Source organism: Etheostoma cragini, chromosome 3, assembly GCF_013103735.1.
Source record: "Etheostoma cragini isolate CJK2018 chromosome 3, CSU_Ecrag_1.0, whole genome shotgun sequence".
Lineage (NCBI taxonomy): Eukaryota > Metazoa > Chordata > Actinopteri > Perciformes > Percidae > Etheostoma > Etheostoma cragini.
Genome location: NC_048409.1, coordinates 2,673,283 through 2,689,554, shown reverse-complemented (window position 1 = coordinate 2,689,554; position 16,272 = coordinate 2,673,283). Strand labels below are relative to the sequence as shown.

The following is a 16,272-nucleotide window of genomic DNA, read 5'->3' as shown; positions in this document are numbered from 1 at the left end:
CAAAATCTCAAAACCAGTGCATGAACAAAGACTTTTCCCTGTAGTATCTCGCATTTAGTCCTAATTATAGCACAATGTGTGGATACCATGGCGATTACAACCAATGCCGAGGTTTTGGGAATGCTGAGAATATGTGAACGCATGCTCAGTGGAACACTGAAGCATTGTGGGCTACATGATGTTTTTCTGATATGACAAACATGATGAGGCCAGCATACCAGGACACTGCATGTTGCTAATGAAGTATTTTGATAATTAGGGTCACAAACACAAGCCATCATTCTCCCCTGCTTGTTATTTGAATAATTCAGTGTGCAAAATGAGTTAATGAAACCAATTGCTTTTCCTCGTCATTAAGCTGTATCTAATTTCCAATGTGGCCTCTTTTAATTTACTATGATTTCCTGTCTGGTTCATTTTCATGTGTGTGTGATGACGAGAAGGTAGCATTGCACTGTTTGATAACAGCCAGTCTGGTTGTGGGCTGATCCAGTTCTTCTTCACAGAGACCCGACAGATGTCCCTCTGCACAGGAAACATTTCCTTCTCCATACGCAGTGGTCGAAGAAATACTCAGATCCTCTAACAAAGTAAAAGTAGAACTACCACAGCATAGAGGTGTAATCCTCAACCCTCATGTTGTCCATGTTTTTTGTCACAAAAAATGGGCTAAAATAAGCACTGGAAATGTCATATGAAAAATATCCCAAAAAAGCACCCACAACATTGAAAAGTGACAATATTGTTGGAAAAAAGCGATAATTAGGTTAAAAAAAAGTGACCCAAACATTTTTTTGTCACGGTTGATGGAAAGACAACACAAGGGTTAAAGGTTAGGCCTGACAAAGCCCGAGCCCGACAGAATTCAGCGCGAGCCCAAGTAGGCTAGGCTACATTTTCATTGAAAGCTTTTAAAAGCCCGAACCCGTTTACAGCCCGCCATTAAGCCAACAGTAATGACAACAACACTGAAAAATGAGATAACAATAATTCCTATGATACCTATAACTAGCCTGTTCAAAGATAGTAAGACGATAGTAAGACGACCTATGTCCCTTTTACTTTTTTCAGCGCTCTCCAACTAAGAAATGTTTGTCGCCGCCGTCGGTCACTTTCTGTCTTTTATTTATTTCAGTCCTTCGGCTGAAAGTGTTCGTCTTTTCTGAGCAGGAGTGAAACCTTTTGTTGGTCCTTGTTCTGGTTTTTAGCCGTGCCTTCACCATGCAGCAGTCCTCTATGTCTCCGGAGCTGAACGCTGCTGTTGTCCTTTCTCAGCGGTGACGTAAAACGCATCACTCAAGCTTCTGTGCGCGAATGTCGCTGGGCAACACGATTTCATAAACATAGCCATGCGAAATACGGAGATGTATGTGGAGTTCCAAGCTTTATTAGCTTTGTATCAACTCTTTGTATAGCAATGGCTTCAATGTAACGGGTGTTCATTCATGTAAAATAGTCGTGCACTACACTGTAGCTTTAAGTTCAAGCACAAGTGTTATTAGCAAAATGCACAAGTATCAAAAGTATAAGTATTCAGTATCACGTGTCATTCAATGGCTCTTTTCACAGTGTAAGTATAGCATATTGCATTATTTTGGTTGTATTACCAATGATTGCATCTTATTGTTGTAGTTCATCAACGTAGAGCCAACTTTTAGATTATACTACTACTCATACTTCTCGGTAGACTAGTGAAGTACTGCATCAAATCACATACAAAAATTCCACAATGCGTTATTGTTTTGAACTGTAAAAAGTAACTCTTAACTACAGCTGTCAAATAAATAGAGTGGAGTAGAAAGTACAATATTCCCCTCTAGAATGCAACAAATAAGAGGTATGAAGTATAGGCATGTCAAAAAGTGCAGTACTTAGGTACAGTATGCCGTAAATGTATAGAGAAAATGTGTAAAATGCCAACACTGCTTTTCTGTGTAAAACACTGCTACAGCAAGAATACAGTCGGGGGGGCTGACTCATTCACTACGCGTTGCTGCTCTTACTCTGGGGTGGTCACTGGTGTGTATCTTCTGTGCTTACAGTATGTGTTGCTGTCTCTTCGCAGAGCACCGTAAGCCTAATGACACACACGGCTGCTGGGATGTGGCCTGGAGAGACAACAGATCTTCTGCATGTTATCCTTTGGCTACCTGTTTAAACCCATTTTATAGTCCATGGTTGAGTCCTTTTCTAAGAGTGTGGATGAAGCATTTGAGCTGATACAGCATGAAGGATTTGAATGGCCTCATTATCATAAACCACGTTTCACCCTGTCCCCTTGCATTAGCTAATACCGTGTGTACAGTATGTTTCAGAATGAACCAGGCTTGATTTTAATTGGACACATCGGCTTTAAATCGAATGTCTCACCCATGTCGAAAACTCACAACAAAGATACAACACAAAGGTCTTCGGAGGAGAAGATAAATCACGTGAAAAAAGCTTTTGAACACAACTTGTAGTTTTCTATGGGGAGTAGAGATCAAAGTTGTAAACCATGTAACTGTGAAGTCTTTTGCACAAATCATGGCAAGGGACTTTTGTTGCATGCCTTTCCGCTCTTGCTCTGCTTATGTTTCTGATGCTCTTGATTTTAACCCAATTTAACAAATAAAAGGAAAAATCCCCCTCCCGCTGAAAAGTTATTACCAGTTTGATGTCGACTTGCGACAGCAGTTTGAAAACAAAGAGAAGGGTTTGCGTTGTACTCCTATTCCAGTCTTTGTTGAGGGCAGATTAGAGCATTTTGAAGATCAGGGCTTTGTCTTGTGTTTAGCTATTTAACTCCCTTTAGCCACAGCTCCTAAAAACCACTATTACTCATAAAAGACTATTTGAGTTACAGAAAATCAAATGGGTTAATAGTTCAATATACCCGAATCAGCCCTCTTTCAGCACTACACCTGTTTAACCCTCGTGTTGTCTTCCCGTCAAAATTTAAAATCAACATTTTTCTTGATGCTTTATATCAGTGTTTATAACTTTTTCTTGTGTTTTTGTCCCTTTTTTCAACACTTTTGACACTACGTAACACTAACTTATTAACTTTAGTTTCACAGTTATTTGGGGAATTTATGGTCAATGAACCTCATTTATAAGAAATTATACCTATGTTTGAGTTAGAAAAGCAGAAATTAGGAATTATTTAGACTGAAATTAAAGGAATGGATGTTGATGGATAATCACAGACTGGAATATGTCAACTTTTACTCAATACTATTTCAAAAACATTTCAATTTGTTCTTAAATGCTATAAAATGGAATAAGACGCCCCAAAATTAATGAAAGTAGAGATTTGTCCTAATCAATCATGTTATTTTGGGAAATTAAAAACAACATTGATATAGGAAAATGGGACAGTTTGACCCGAGGACAACATGTGGGTCAAAATCTAAAATCAGTTTTAAAATGAACTGTAACAAACAAATTATTATTAATACTTCTATTATTGTTATTAGGTTATTGGTTAATTTTTTCCTCAAATGTTTGCACCTTTTTGCATGATTAAAAAAAATTGTAGCAAACATTAATATTAAACCTGCATGAATTCTTTGTTTACATTGAGATTTACAGCCAGGCAGGACAATGTCTCTGACCAGTTGCTTGGTTACCATGGAGCAATGAAAAAGAAATATTTGAAAGAAAAGGTTTTCATAACAAAACAGCAACAACAACAAATATTTGAAACTTTAAAAATTACTTCTGAGAAAACAAAACTCTCAAAATATTTGTTATAACTAAAAATGTTTTGCTATCAGTGTAAAAACCCTTCCTCTCAAAAGAAATGTCTCTCTCTTAAGGTTTTTCTTTTTTTCTTTAAAGCTTTCTAGCAATGATTTGTATTTCTCAGAAATAATTTTATAAATTATTACATTTCAAATTTATATTAAAACTTTTTTCCCTCTTTTTTTTTAAACTGTCTCAAACATTATTATTTTTTGCTATACGCTATTTTTCTCTCAATTTGTTTTTCTCTCATAAAATGTTTTTTGCTCTCAGTGTGAGAACTTTTTCTCTCAAACATTTCCCCCCCCTCAGATCATTTATTTTCTCGCATGTATTAAAGAAACAAATCTAGATATTATTTCATGTACATTGTATGTATGTACATGTAGTATTTCATTTATATTTATATTCTGTACTATTTGATCCATGTTTGTTTGCTGCTGTAACACCATAATTTTCCCTTTTTTTGGAATCAATAAAAATCTATCTATCTATCTATCTATCTATCTATCTATCTATCTCCATGCGTTACAGTGGGGTTAATGTTGTTAGGTAATGCAGGACGCGGCATGATAAAATCCTTCGTTATGGCTTCACTTCACAAAACCAGTGTGACATCTCAGTGTGACAGCGGCAGTAGCTTCAATCAATCAACCAACAAACCAAACATGCCACATTTAATTTAATATTTTCATCAGTGTGTGTTAAAATCTTATGGTTCTTGTGTTGACACCAACGTTGCATTTCTTGAAAAGGAACACACTTGTTTTCGATTGTCTTGTACTGTGTACTACAATATGATCTGATAATAAGCAACAGCATTGTGGTTGAGAAATTGGTTAAATTCTTCTGGTTAAAGAGCCTATATCCTGCATATTTTCATATTCATAATTGTATTTAGAGGTTATACCAGAATAGGTTGACATGCTTTAACCCTCCTGTTGTCCTAGGGTCAAATTTGACAGTTTCTATATCACACATTTGGGTTTTCCTTCAACCAAATTGTCAAAATCTAATGGATGGTTCACTCCAATGCTCTTCACATGTGAAGATAAGGCTCAGTTTTCTATTTTCTATAAAGATTATGTTTGACACTCTTTTGGTTGTGTTCTGATGATTGGTAAATATAAAGCAGCTCTACTGTACATAGAGAGGAAAGAAAAAGACACAAGCAACTGGATTTCACTAAACTCAGAGAAAGCTGTTTAATGGGCCCTTACAATAAAAAAGAAAAAGAGAAATAAAAGTATGAGACACAATTAAACCTGGCTAAAACACTGCTTTTCACACCGGATGGAATCCTGTCGGAGCCCCATTCCGCAGTTCTCTTTTAGTTTTTTAAATAGGGGAACTTATTAAACACAGGGGAGGGAAAATAATCTGTAATGCTAAGACGGTTGCTCGATGAGCTGTGTCCTCCACACACTGATTTAAAAAGTGAATAACAGGAGCCTTATGGGATGGCTGAGTTATTGAAACTGGATTGTAATGTATTATTTCTAAGTTCATTTAAAGCTATAGTAAGCAGAGGTGGAAAGTAACCAAATACATTTACTCATGCTACTGTATTGAGTTGTTTTGTTGTGTATTTTGTATTTTTGTAGTTTGTAGTTGTTTTACATACTTACATACAACAGTCAGTACATTACAAATCCCATCCGCTACCGAGTAAAAAAAAAGAAAAACTTTGATTAACAAAAACCGAAAGAAAAACAAAATCAGTGACCAATCAGCATCCAGGAGCCTACCAAGGACTGGTCTTGCTGTAGGAGAACCACTACGGTGACCTATCAGCATCCAGCAGCCTACCAGGGACAAGTCTTTCTGTAGGAGAACCACTACGGTGACCTATCAGCATCCAGGAGCCTACCAGGCACTAGTCTTTCTGTAGGAGAACCACTACGGTGACCAGTCAGCATCCAGGAGCCTACCAGGGACAAGTCTTTCTGTAGGAGAACCACTACGGTGACCAATCAGCAATCAGATGGCGCATGAATATGGAGCGGCTACCTCAGTTCATCCAAATAGGAATACTTGGAATTGATGTTGGTGGTAAATTGGTACTGATGCTCATCAATGCTATTCTGACTGTCAGAAAAGAAAGTGGTACTGGTATTCATGAAAACGGACAAGTTTGTGAACGGGCAACCCTGATTTTGATAATGAACAACTGAACACCTTTCACACTGGGTCTTTAAAACCAAATTCCTGAAAATAAAGGGATGCATACTAAGTTCAACAAAATATCAAGTCCAATAGAGGATGCTCCTGTGATTCAGGTTTCCTTAAAGGCCTGCTCAGCATAACAGACACAGCACTAGACATTTTAGTGTAGTATTATCATAACAATGAGGATTTACATACAAATTAGGACACTGTAAAGCCCACTTAGCAGTTTACAGGCCACTAACTATCTAATTAAACCATCACAATAAAGCTGAAAGAATAACTCATATACTCCTGCTTATAAGGACATAAGGCCTACTCAAACATATGAAAGCAACAAGGTTTTGTTTTTTATTAAAATTAGATACAGGGGTTCATAATCATATCTTCTCATATCGACATGTTATCTTCACTTTAGGGTCCTTTAGGGCAAATGCACCATTGTCTTTAATCTAGACAGCGAGACTTTCCAGAGGGCTTTCTGGATCTGAGAGTTCAATAAAGCTCTAATGTAATCTAGGGTCAAACAGTCAGCGCTGCAATAGCACCCAATGCAATCTATAGTCAATCAAGCACAGGGGAGAAGACACAACGATTGGCTCTCTCGTGTTAACTGAAAGCCCATTGTTTCTTTATGTTCGTACTGCATTGGAAACCAAAAGTGTGATATGTTCTCCCAGTCGAAAAAGAATAGTTTCCGAGGAGTGTTTGTTACTGAATAGCTGTTGAATTGACTCACCAGGAGGTTTGACTCTGCTCCGAGCATCTGTTGTCTAAACCGCGTCTCTAAAACAGGTTGAATGATATCAACCCCTCCCTGTTTTTCTCAACATTTGCAGTAAATAAATATATTAAGAGGTGACTGGATGTTCCCAAGCCATATTATTGTCTCTTTGATTTCAGTAATTGAAAAATGAAATTATTTTCATGTGTGAAAGCATAGTCTTAAAGACTAATTTGTGTATCCAATAGGATTACAGATGACTGCTACGTGCACTGTGAAGGTTAAAGCATCTTATTGGATTTTCGGAGGCTTGATTCTTGCTCGGTTGGTCTTTGGTGTGTGTTCTGCAGTGTAATAGAAATGAACAGCACGTACCTGGGGAAAATATGGGATTAGTTGGTGCTGCATAGTAAAAAAACAACACATTCTGAACAATTCTGGATTTTTGCTTAATTGTGAAATTTCATTCAAAAATCATAAGACAAATGAATGCCCACAAAGGCAGATTTAATCCTGATCTTATATCTCAGGGCAGGTTTAGTTCCTGAACAGCACCTCTGGGACTCTGGGATGTCCCCCTGTCTGATTTCCAGTACTGTAGGTCTTAAATAAATAAAGTGGCCTCAACTGTAAAAAGCAAATTTGGCATAGGGCCTGTGTTATGTCAACCATCTGCATTATAAAGCTTTACTGTGTAACTTTTTGATATTAAGCTAATGAAAACTGACAGCTTTGCGGCTGAAGATCTCGCTTTTTGACGATGCCTTTCTTTAAATAATTGTCAATTTCCTATTCTGCAGTTGCATTGCTAAAAATGATATGACAATATTATCTGCTTTATATTTTTAGTTTTTTTTTTAACTGTTCTTTAATGTGTAATTTCTTATACTGCACTGTAATGGGTGGTAGTATCTCAGTCAGTAGGAGGTCCCTATATGGTCTAGAGTGTAGTGGTGGACTGGTAGCTGGAGAGGTGCCAGTTCACCTCCTGGGCACTGCCAAGGTACACTTGAGCAAGGCACCGAACCCCCAACTGCTCGGGGCGCCTTTACATGGGCAGCCCCCCCACTCTGACATCTCTCCACTAGTGCATGTATAAGCGGATGAAGATAGATAAATTGAAAGGATGGGACCTAACATTTTAATAGCAAAGATAAATTGGCCTATATGAAAAATAAGCATTTAATGCACACATTAAAGATAAGCTTATTATAGGTAAGGTCGTCACCATGGTAGCCACACAGGTAATCTTAAGGAGTCTTCCCATTTATTTTTACCCGTCCCAGTTTAATGCAACTTACACTCCAGGTTAAAATTGCTTGGTATTACTACTGGCTTTGATAGTCGAACATGGTTGTATATTTATTGGCTAAATGTACTGATTTATTATATTATTGAATTTATTCTGAACTTAATGTGGAAAATTATAGTCGCGGTGTTCTTCAATAACAGCAGATAGTTACCAGCCGTTTGGCTCCTGGCAGAAATAGCCCTAGACTTTTTGACACTAATGACCCCGGCCCTGCATGCAGTCTACTGTATGCAGGTAGTTTCAGACAGGCGTTCCAGCTGTGCTAATCATTCCACTAAAACGTAGCTAGCAATACATCAACCGGTTGCTATGCCAACACGTAATCCCAGACCTTTGTTCTGTTCCTCTTGTTCTCATAATCCCTGTTGAGATGTTCTTTTTTCATTGTGATTATGTTTGTGTATGTTCTACCCATAATCATGATAACATGATTGTGTGTTACTAGTGTATTATCCCAGGGATAAATAATCCATTCAAAGGTCTGTAATGCCTTCTAGAGTGAAACACCTTTAAACAAAGATTATACAACATTTCTGATGTGATTTTCGCAGTTGCCAGGGGATTCACGGAAAGCTATAGCTACATTAATCTGAAAAAGAACAAAAAGGTTTCCATTAGATTTCCAAAAATATATCCACATCGAGTCAGCTGTCACACCAGTTGCAATTGAGATTGTGGGAAATCTAACAAGGGACCAGATGAGTTGCAACTGTGGGCTAAAAGTAACAAATAAAACAGTTCAGATAGTTAGGGTCTGTTTGTGAATGTACCCCAGTCGTTTTTCGTTGAAATGGCCTTTTGAATGGGAGTTTAAGTAGCACTATCGCATCAAAATCACTATTTTTTAAACACTAAGAAGGCTCGACAACATGAAACTTTGCTCCAAGTATCACCAGGGGCTCGTCAAATTAACTCCAGCATTGTTGGTTCACACACAGTTTACTAAAAAGAAAGGTTTCAACAACTTACTGTAGCTATTGGTCTTTCCGGTCTCCGTCCAACTAGCAAGTTAAAGATAGTCGAGGGAGGAGATTAAAGATGCAAAGCTCCTTGAGCTTAGTTTCACATAAAAGCATGGATGTGGTGTTTTGTTGTTAGTGAAAAAAATATTGACCTCGTAGTTTAAAAATGAGCCTCATATAAGAATGACATTTCCTTCTATGGAGTGTGTTCATCGCATCGGAGATTGACTCTTTTTGGCTGGCAAAGATGGCGGCTAGCAGAAAACACCAACACCTACAGTGAGTTGTTAAAACCTTTTCTTTTCAGCAAACTGTGTACACAAGCAATGTTCTCAATGCTGGCGTTAATGTGTAGAGCCCCTGGTGATACTTGGAGCAAAGTTACATGTTGTGTCGAGCCTCCTTAGTGATAGAAAAATAGTAATTTTGATGCTATCAGTAGTGCTCCTAACACTCCCATTCAAAAGGCCATTTGACCAAAAAACGACTCGGGTACATTTACAAAAAGACCCTAGGTTGCATCTTGGTGAGAGTTAGGCTCCTCTATGCAGCACATATGTTGGATTAGATAGGCCACTTGAAGCAGATAAAAAGGTGGAAGTGGGTCACCACCATCCTTTAGAGCTCTGGAAAGGGTTGAAGTGGCCAAATAAATGTAGAGTGCAAGAGCTATCAGAGTTCAGACTGTTATAAATGGGAGGACTGAAACAATATTTCTTTTCCACACATATAGAGACAAGAAAGGCACACTTAGGCCCATGCAGCCGACTTGACATACACTATACCCTGACAAATTTATTACCATTAAGCTTCTGTAGGCTACCACGTGACTTATGATTTATTACAATCACCTGCTGTATGGCTGTGGGTTTGGTGGGATGCAAAATTGCCTGTGCATGCATTGGCTGATAAAAATGTGAAGCATGTGTCTGGCAATTAAAGTATGTACGTGCTGTCCGTTGGGAAAAAGGCAAAGACTGATGGATGTCATTACTTTATGCAATTTACATAAAGTTATTGAAGGTTTGAAAACAATCCTGTTGCTTCAAATGAACAGAATACAGTGTGTATTTGTGCAGGTGTGTTTGCTGTCTTTGGCAAACAGGCAATCTGAATTCAACAGAAATTCTGATTTCAATGGCAAATACTCAATGCAAACTAACTTCAATTATCAAAAAATATTTCTAAGCGTACAATTCTTTCTCGGAAACAGACACACATGTGATTTAAGTGGGTCCTGCATGTATGTAAGTGTAAAAAAAGGAGGTAGGAAACCAACTGAGAGCACATGTTTCATACCTTGAAGGCATAAAGAATGGATGACCTGTGGTGATATATTTGGAATATCATTTCCTGTAATAATTTGCTGTGGGAGGGGGAAAGAGACAGAAATTTTAAGTAGCACTATTCTGCTTTATAAATGCTGTTTTGCTAAAATAAGTATGAAAAAAGGGACTTTGGGCGGATATATGGATATGGGTAGAGGCTTGCACACAGATTTCTGCATACATCATTACTTTCCATCCTTCCGCCCTTTGTTCTATCTTGCTACTGTATGCTTGTCATATTACATATGAATCTATGTTCATATTATGTGTGGTAGATTGAAGTTCGCATGCCCCCTGCCTTTTCACTTGGTGGTCTAAGCATGAAAAGAATTCTGCATTTCGTTTCAATAAGCCTTGTTCTTGCTCAGGCATTGGGGGTCATTTACAAGGGTCTGATTCAATTATTCTTCCGTTCACAACAGGAGGAAAACATTTTCATGGTGAATGGTTTGCCTAAATAGATTACCATCTCAAATAATTCAATTTCCGTTAATTTGATTGATTTCATACCAAGGGAGAAAGAAATCTTAATTTAAAACCATTGCATTTCTAATCAAACATTAACTGAGAAAGAGGCCTGGGTGAAAATCTTTTATTACCTCTTTCCCCACTAATTTAAATAGAAAATGCTGATGGCCGCCTTATTAAATGGCACCACCAGTTTTCAGTGTGCAACTATAGCTCATATGCAAAATCCTTAAACTAAACTACTTAACGGTTTGCAAGTTGCATGACCATTTCTCGCACGATACGATTAAACATCACATGCAAGCACACACTACAATACACAGATAGACAGAGAATCCATTCCTGGCCATTACTACAGAGGATCCAAATGAAGCAGTTCAGTCATCTGATCCATTCCCCATCCATTATTCATCCTGCTCAGGGAGACAGAAACGCTGGGCTTCTCTTCTCAGAGAGACCCAGGAACCCCATCTATTCTCATGGGCAAAGGAAATGCTGTGCAGAAGTGGGGGGAATCATCGGAGAGCCAAAACAAAAGTTGGGAGCATTGTGGGGAATCTAAGAACTGAGATGAAGCATCAGGCGTACTGTAAATCAAATTACTACAAATCCCACAAAAACACAACATTGGGGAAATGTATCTTATTGAGCACACCTCCACCAGGTGCAGACTGATGCTCATCAATGCTATTCTGACTGTCAGAAAAGAAAGCAGCATGGCCGGAGCAGTGAGAGCGAAACACCTTGTGGAGACATTGTGTGAGTGGCAGGCAGAACTGGCAAGCTGCCACAGATAATAACATCTGAAATAAATTTGATGTGTGGAATTCAATCTGTAGCGATAGGGACGGCTGCAGCATTAGAGTGAGGCTCTAAATGCTATCTACTCATCCATGGAATGAGGACTGACACGCAGTCTCAGAGAATAGATTGTGCAATTAGCAGCCTTTGTGCTGTTTTGACACAATGAAAAAGGGAAATGAGATTCAACGTTGTCATGCACAGTTCTCTGTAGCTCTGTGATTCCCATAAGATATTCCAAATGTACTGTTTCAGATGAGAACAGGTCAGGGCGGGTTGAAACATTACACAATATAATAAAGAACACACACACACACACACAGACAGACAGAGTGGAGGAGACAGTTGAATTGATCACACTATTAATAGTTACAGTATGTTATTCCCATTCAAGCAGTATGATTTTAAAATGAGAAGTTCTAATGTGATTTTGTTCCCCAATTTTCAGGACCGCGTGCCACCTCTTCAGCAAGCATCATCTTCGAGATTTAAATGTAATACACCACTCAGAGAAAGGGGGGCGCTCTTTGACATGGAACAAAATGCATAGAGAACCGGAGTGTCACGGAAAGTTTACTGACTGTTCCTTTAATTAAGCAGGTTTGTACACAGTGGAGCACCAATATATATATGTGTATGTGTGTATATGTATATGTGTGTGTCATATGTATATGTGTGTATATGTATATGTGTGTGTCATATGTATATGTTTCTTTTTTGAGACAAAAATGCCCACTTTTGTTATTTAAGCCTTGGTTAAGTCATTTCTAACATGTTACAGTTTGATTTCAGTTATGTTGATTAAAACGCAGCATACTGTAAAATGCCTTTTTTACACACACACACACACACACACACACACACTTTCACAAACAGAAGCTTATGGCTATGAGCCTTACTGCTGGATCATAAACATAAACTGAATTATGTTTTATCTCATTGGTGCCTCAGCAATAAAAACCAAAGTGCAGCCAGATGAGTATAGGTTGGTCTCACCCACATGAACTAACAGACTATAACCATAAAAGAAAATTACTATAATATTCCTATAAAGTGTCTGTGGTTCTCGGTGGTGGGTTTATGGTTACTTCACTGCACTCCCTTGTATTTTACACTTCACATGGTAGCCTATCACTGGAATATCCCTTCATTATTCCTATTGGGAATTACAGTGTGGTTACAGGGTTCAGTGGCAATCTATACAGACAGTATTACAGTTTGGGACATTTTGGAAGGTATCACTGTAATATTCCTATATTATTTTATAGGCCTAGATGTCATTGCAACATAATGCAGCCCAATATGATATCAGGCTCCCTGCTTAAGCCCTCCCTCCGCCTCTCATGTGTCTACATTTTCATCCCATGGCCGTCTCTAGGTGATTTAGCGCCGCCAGTCTCAAGCAGGTGTCCAACATGGCGATCACGGGGAGCGGATCTCTCGCTATTTCTCTCTCGGCTTTCGTGATTTTAGCGGCGTTTCTTCTGAAAGGTAAGTTTTTTTGGTTTCTTGTGTGTGTGCGCGCCTGTGTCCGCCATGCAGAATTCCCCGCTTCACACAGCTGAAGCCAGAGGAGTAGCTCCGGGTAGAAGTTGTGGTGCGTTTGCGCGCTGGATGCGCACAAGCTTGCCCTTAAAATCTCAACATCACTTTCTATCGCTGTGGTACCGCGGTCCACTCCCAAATATCCACGCTGATTCTCGTGACTGTTGGGCTACTTATCTCGTGATTTGCGCGCTGGTGGAACGGGTGCTGTCATGACTTACAGCCTACTGCAATACGATACAGATGAGTGCTATAAAAAAGTAGTGTTCTGGTGCTACACAACTGCTCAGGCGGAGAAAGTAGATAAGCGAATGAAATGGTCGTGCAGGATTTAGATCTACGGGGAAAGTTGCAGGCATTGCACAGTGAAACGTGGCTCTTTTATTATGAAATGAGACCGATTGAAGAAGAGAGAGAACACGGCTCAAACGCACTTATATCCATCTTAGTCATTCCGCATAAACCTTAGTCCCTTCATCATCCCACTGTCTACAAATCTCTGCGCTTCAGGTGCGCTTTGGAGGAAAAACACGCATTGCAGCTCTGGTCTCGCACAGTGTCCTCTCCCCGCACAACTGCAGCCTCTGATGCCAGTGTGTGTTCCCGTGTGTGTGTGTGTGTGTGTGTGTGTTCCCGTCCGCAGTCTTTCACTTCTCCTCTCCGGTCACACAGGCTGGGGATGTAAATCTGCCAAGTCGCTGTTAAGGCTTTGTATTTGCTTGTTTTACACAGCTTGCAACTGCATGGACCAGGCGCCTAAATGTGCACGACCAATGCAGTCCCATAGCCCGAGCCCCCCCCCCCCGTAATGCTACCACGGTTGCATCAGAGTTGCATGCGTCAGTGTTTGTTAACAATACTGACGCATGTTAACTGGTTAAAAATGTCAGCTTACAGCCGCTTTCAATCCCTCCCAAGTGGTAGGGTGGACGTGTGGTTGGCTTGGCAATTCCCGGGCTGCTGAAATGGAAAGCAACAGTTGCGATGGCAGGTTTACGCTTGAAGTCTGCTTGAGCGACTTCTTATTGATATCATTTATTATATTTCATATATTGCCTTTATTATTGTGGCTCAACCACTGTATAGTGGTATCTACATAAGCAGTCAACAGGTCGGCATAAACTCATCAAAGATTGTGTACGTGTGTGTGTGTGTGTGTGTGTGTGTGTGTGTGTGTGTGTGTGTGTGTGTGTGTGTGTGTGTGTGTGTGTGTGTGTTTGCAACCTACTAACAAATCCTGCTGGTCTCATTATTGAGGTTACTAGTCAAACTATTTACTTTTTTTTCCAGCGCGATTTGAAATTAAATTAAATATATATATATATATATTTTTTTACAAGGCTTTCAATTCAGTTGTTGGATTTCGTATGGTCTGTGTTGAACAGCAGTTGAATGACATTTACAGCATTGTGTAACGTCTCTTTGTCACATTAAGTTAATTAACCTCTCAGTCAAATAAAATAATGCATCATGAATGCGCCTGGAGCTCAGCGAGGGTTGCAGCAGCAGGAAAGTGATGCTGTCTTCTGTTTCAGGTGAAATCCCCGAACCAGAGAAGGTTTGATCTGACCTCCGGGGTTCCATTTATTTGATTGTCTTTGTGCCAGATGCTGGGAGCAAAAGAAAAAAAAAAACACAACAACAACGGCCTGAGTGCTTGCTTTGTGAAGTGCTGACAGTATGCCTTTTGACAGCTTCCACCTTTTCTTGGTAAATAATCCAGAATCAGTGGATTTGACTCTTTGTCTCTGCTGAGAGGAGAACAGTCCACTACCTGGATCCTGCTGGTCTCAATAGGTGTTGTTCTAAAGATATTAAGGAAGGAGTGTTAGTTATAGAAAGACAGATGACCCTGGGTATCATAGAGAAAGTTCAATGGGCTGATACATAAACTGCAGATATGAAGTCCTGACACTTTGCATTCTAACAAAGAAATCTGTTTAGCAGTTTTTCCCTCCCTGTGTCTCCTGGGGCTCGGCCTGTTGTAGCATATCAGCTGGTCAGATTTCAGAAGGTTGCGTAATCCCACTTATTGCCAGCTTAAAGTCATTCGTCGAGGCTGAGTGATGGTGAAGTGGATCGATACGAGCTGTCATGAAGCCTCGCGGCGCCGCTGAAAGACGGCTTCTCAGAGAAACAAAAGCAATCCTACAGTTGTTCCAGTGCTCTTGGTTGCCAGTTGGCACGTGACAGGGGGAGTAATTGAAGATGTCCGTCTCTTGCTGCTTATGGTGGGGCTTGGCTTTGAAACAGATACCGCTGAAATCTGCTAGCAGTGTGCGGCTCTGCCCTCAATTTGTGTTTGCTTACAGTGTGTGTGTGTGTCTGTGTGTCCTGGTGTTGGGTATTTTTCTTAGTTATCATACAAGTGTGGATCTCCAATGTTTTCTCTCTGTCAATGGTGCATATTGGGGCCTGCAGTAAACACTTTCATTACTATGTTGAGTACTACACATACTGTAAGGTGATCCTAAACCAGTGGTAGTAGAAGTATTTAGATCCTTACTTTAAATACAACTGTGTGAAAATACTTCAGTACATAGCCTACTTTAAGAATTTACCCTCTAAGAATAAGTAGACTAACTATAAGACAGAAGAATAGATTTAAAATACCAAAAGCTAAAGTACTCATCACAAAGACGAATCCCATGTGAGTGTTGTATTATTATTGTACTGGATTGTTTTTACTGATGCATTAGCAGCAGCACTTTTTTGTTATAGTTGGCCAACTTGGGGCTAAATTCAACTTCTTTACAATGTTGGAGAATTAAATAACAAAATATTTGCCCCTCAAATCGGTGAAGTAGAAATATAAAGTATAAAGTAACATAAAAAAAAGAAATATTCAAGTGCAATTACTATAAAACTTTACTCAAGAACAAGTACAATACTTGAGTAAATGTACTTAGGACCAAAAATATTTTTTATTATAGATTGATCTGCATTACTTTTCAATTCATCTGACCAATAGAATGGCAACTAATTAAATAAAACCAATAGAATGGCAACTAATTAAATAAATAATTTATGCTCATATTATGCTTTTTGACTTTTTCCCTTTCCTTGATTGTGTTAAATATCTTTTTTGTGCACATTATAGGTTTACAAAGTCCAAAGGGACTTACAATCTCCAACAGAAAACACTGGTCACAAACCCAAACGCATACTCTGCTTCTGACTGGCTAGTAGTCCTTACCTAGGTACTGTCAGGGCCTCATACTCTGCTTCTGATTGGCTAGT

General features: G+C 39.1%; 1 protein-coding gene across 2 annotated transcripts in view; it reads left to right on the top strand.

Annotated features, from left to right (window-relative positions):
* The first annotated feature begins 12,800 nt into the window (after positions 1-12,800).
* The window catches only part of cadm1b (cell adhesion molecule 1b), a 156,939-nt gene continuing 153,467 nt past the window's right edge, over positions 12,801-16,272 (top strand). For both annotated transcript variants that reach the window (XM_034866967.1, XM_034866966.1), the window contains exon 1: positions 12,801-12,978. In XM_034866967.1, coding sequence (XP_034722858.1) covers positions 12,903-12,978 — 76 coding nt within the window. In that variant the 5' untranslated portion in view covers positions 12,801-12,902. The remainder of the gene's footprint in view (positions 12,979-16,272) is intronic.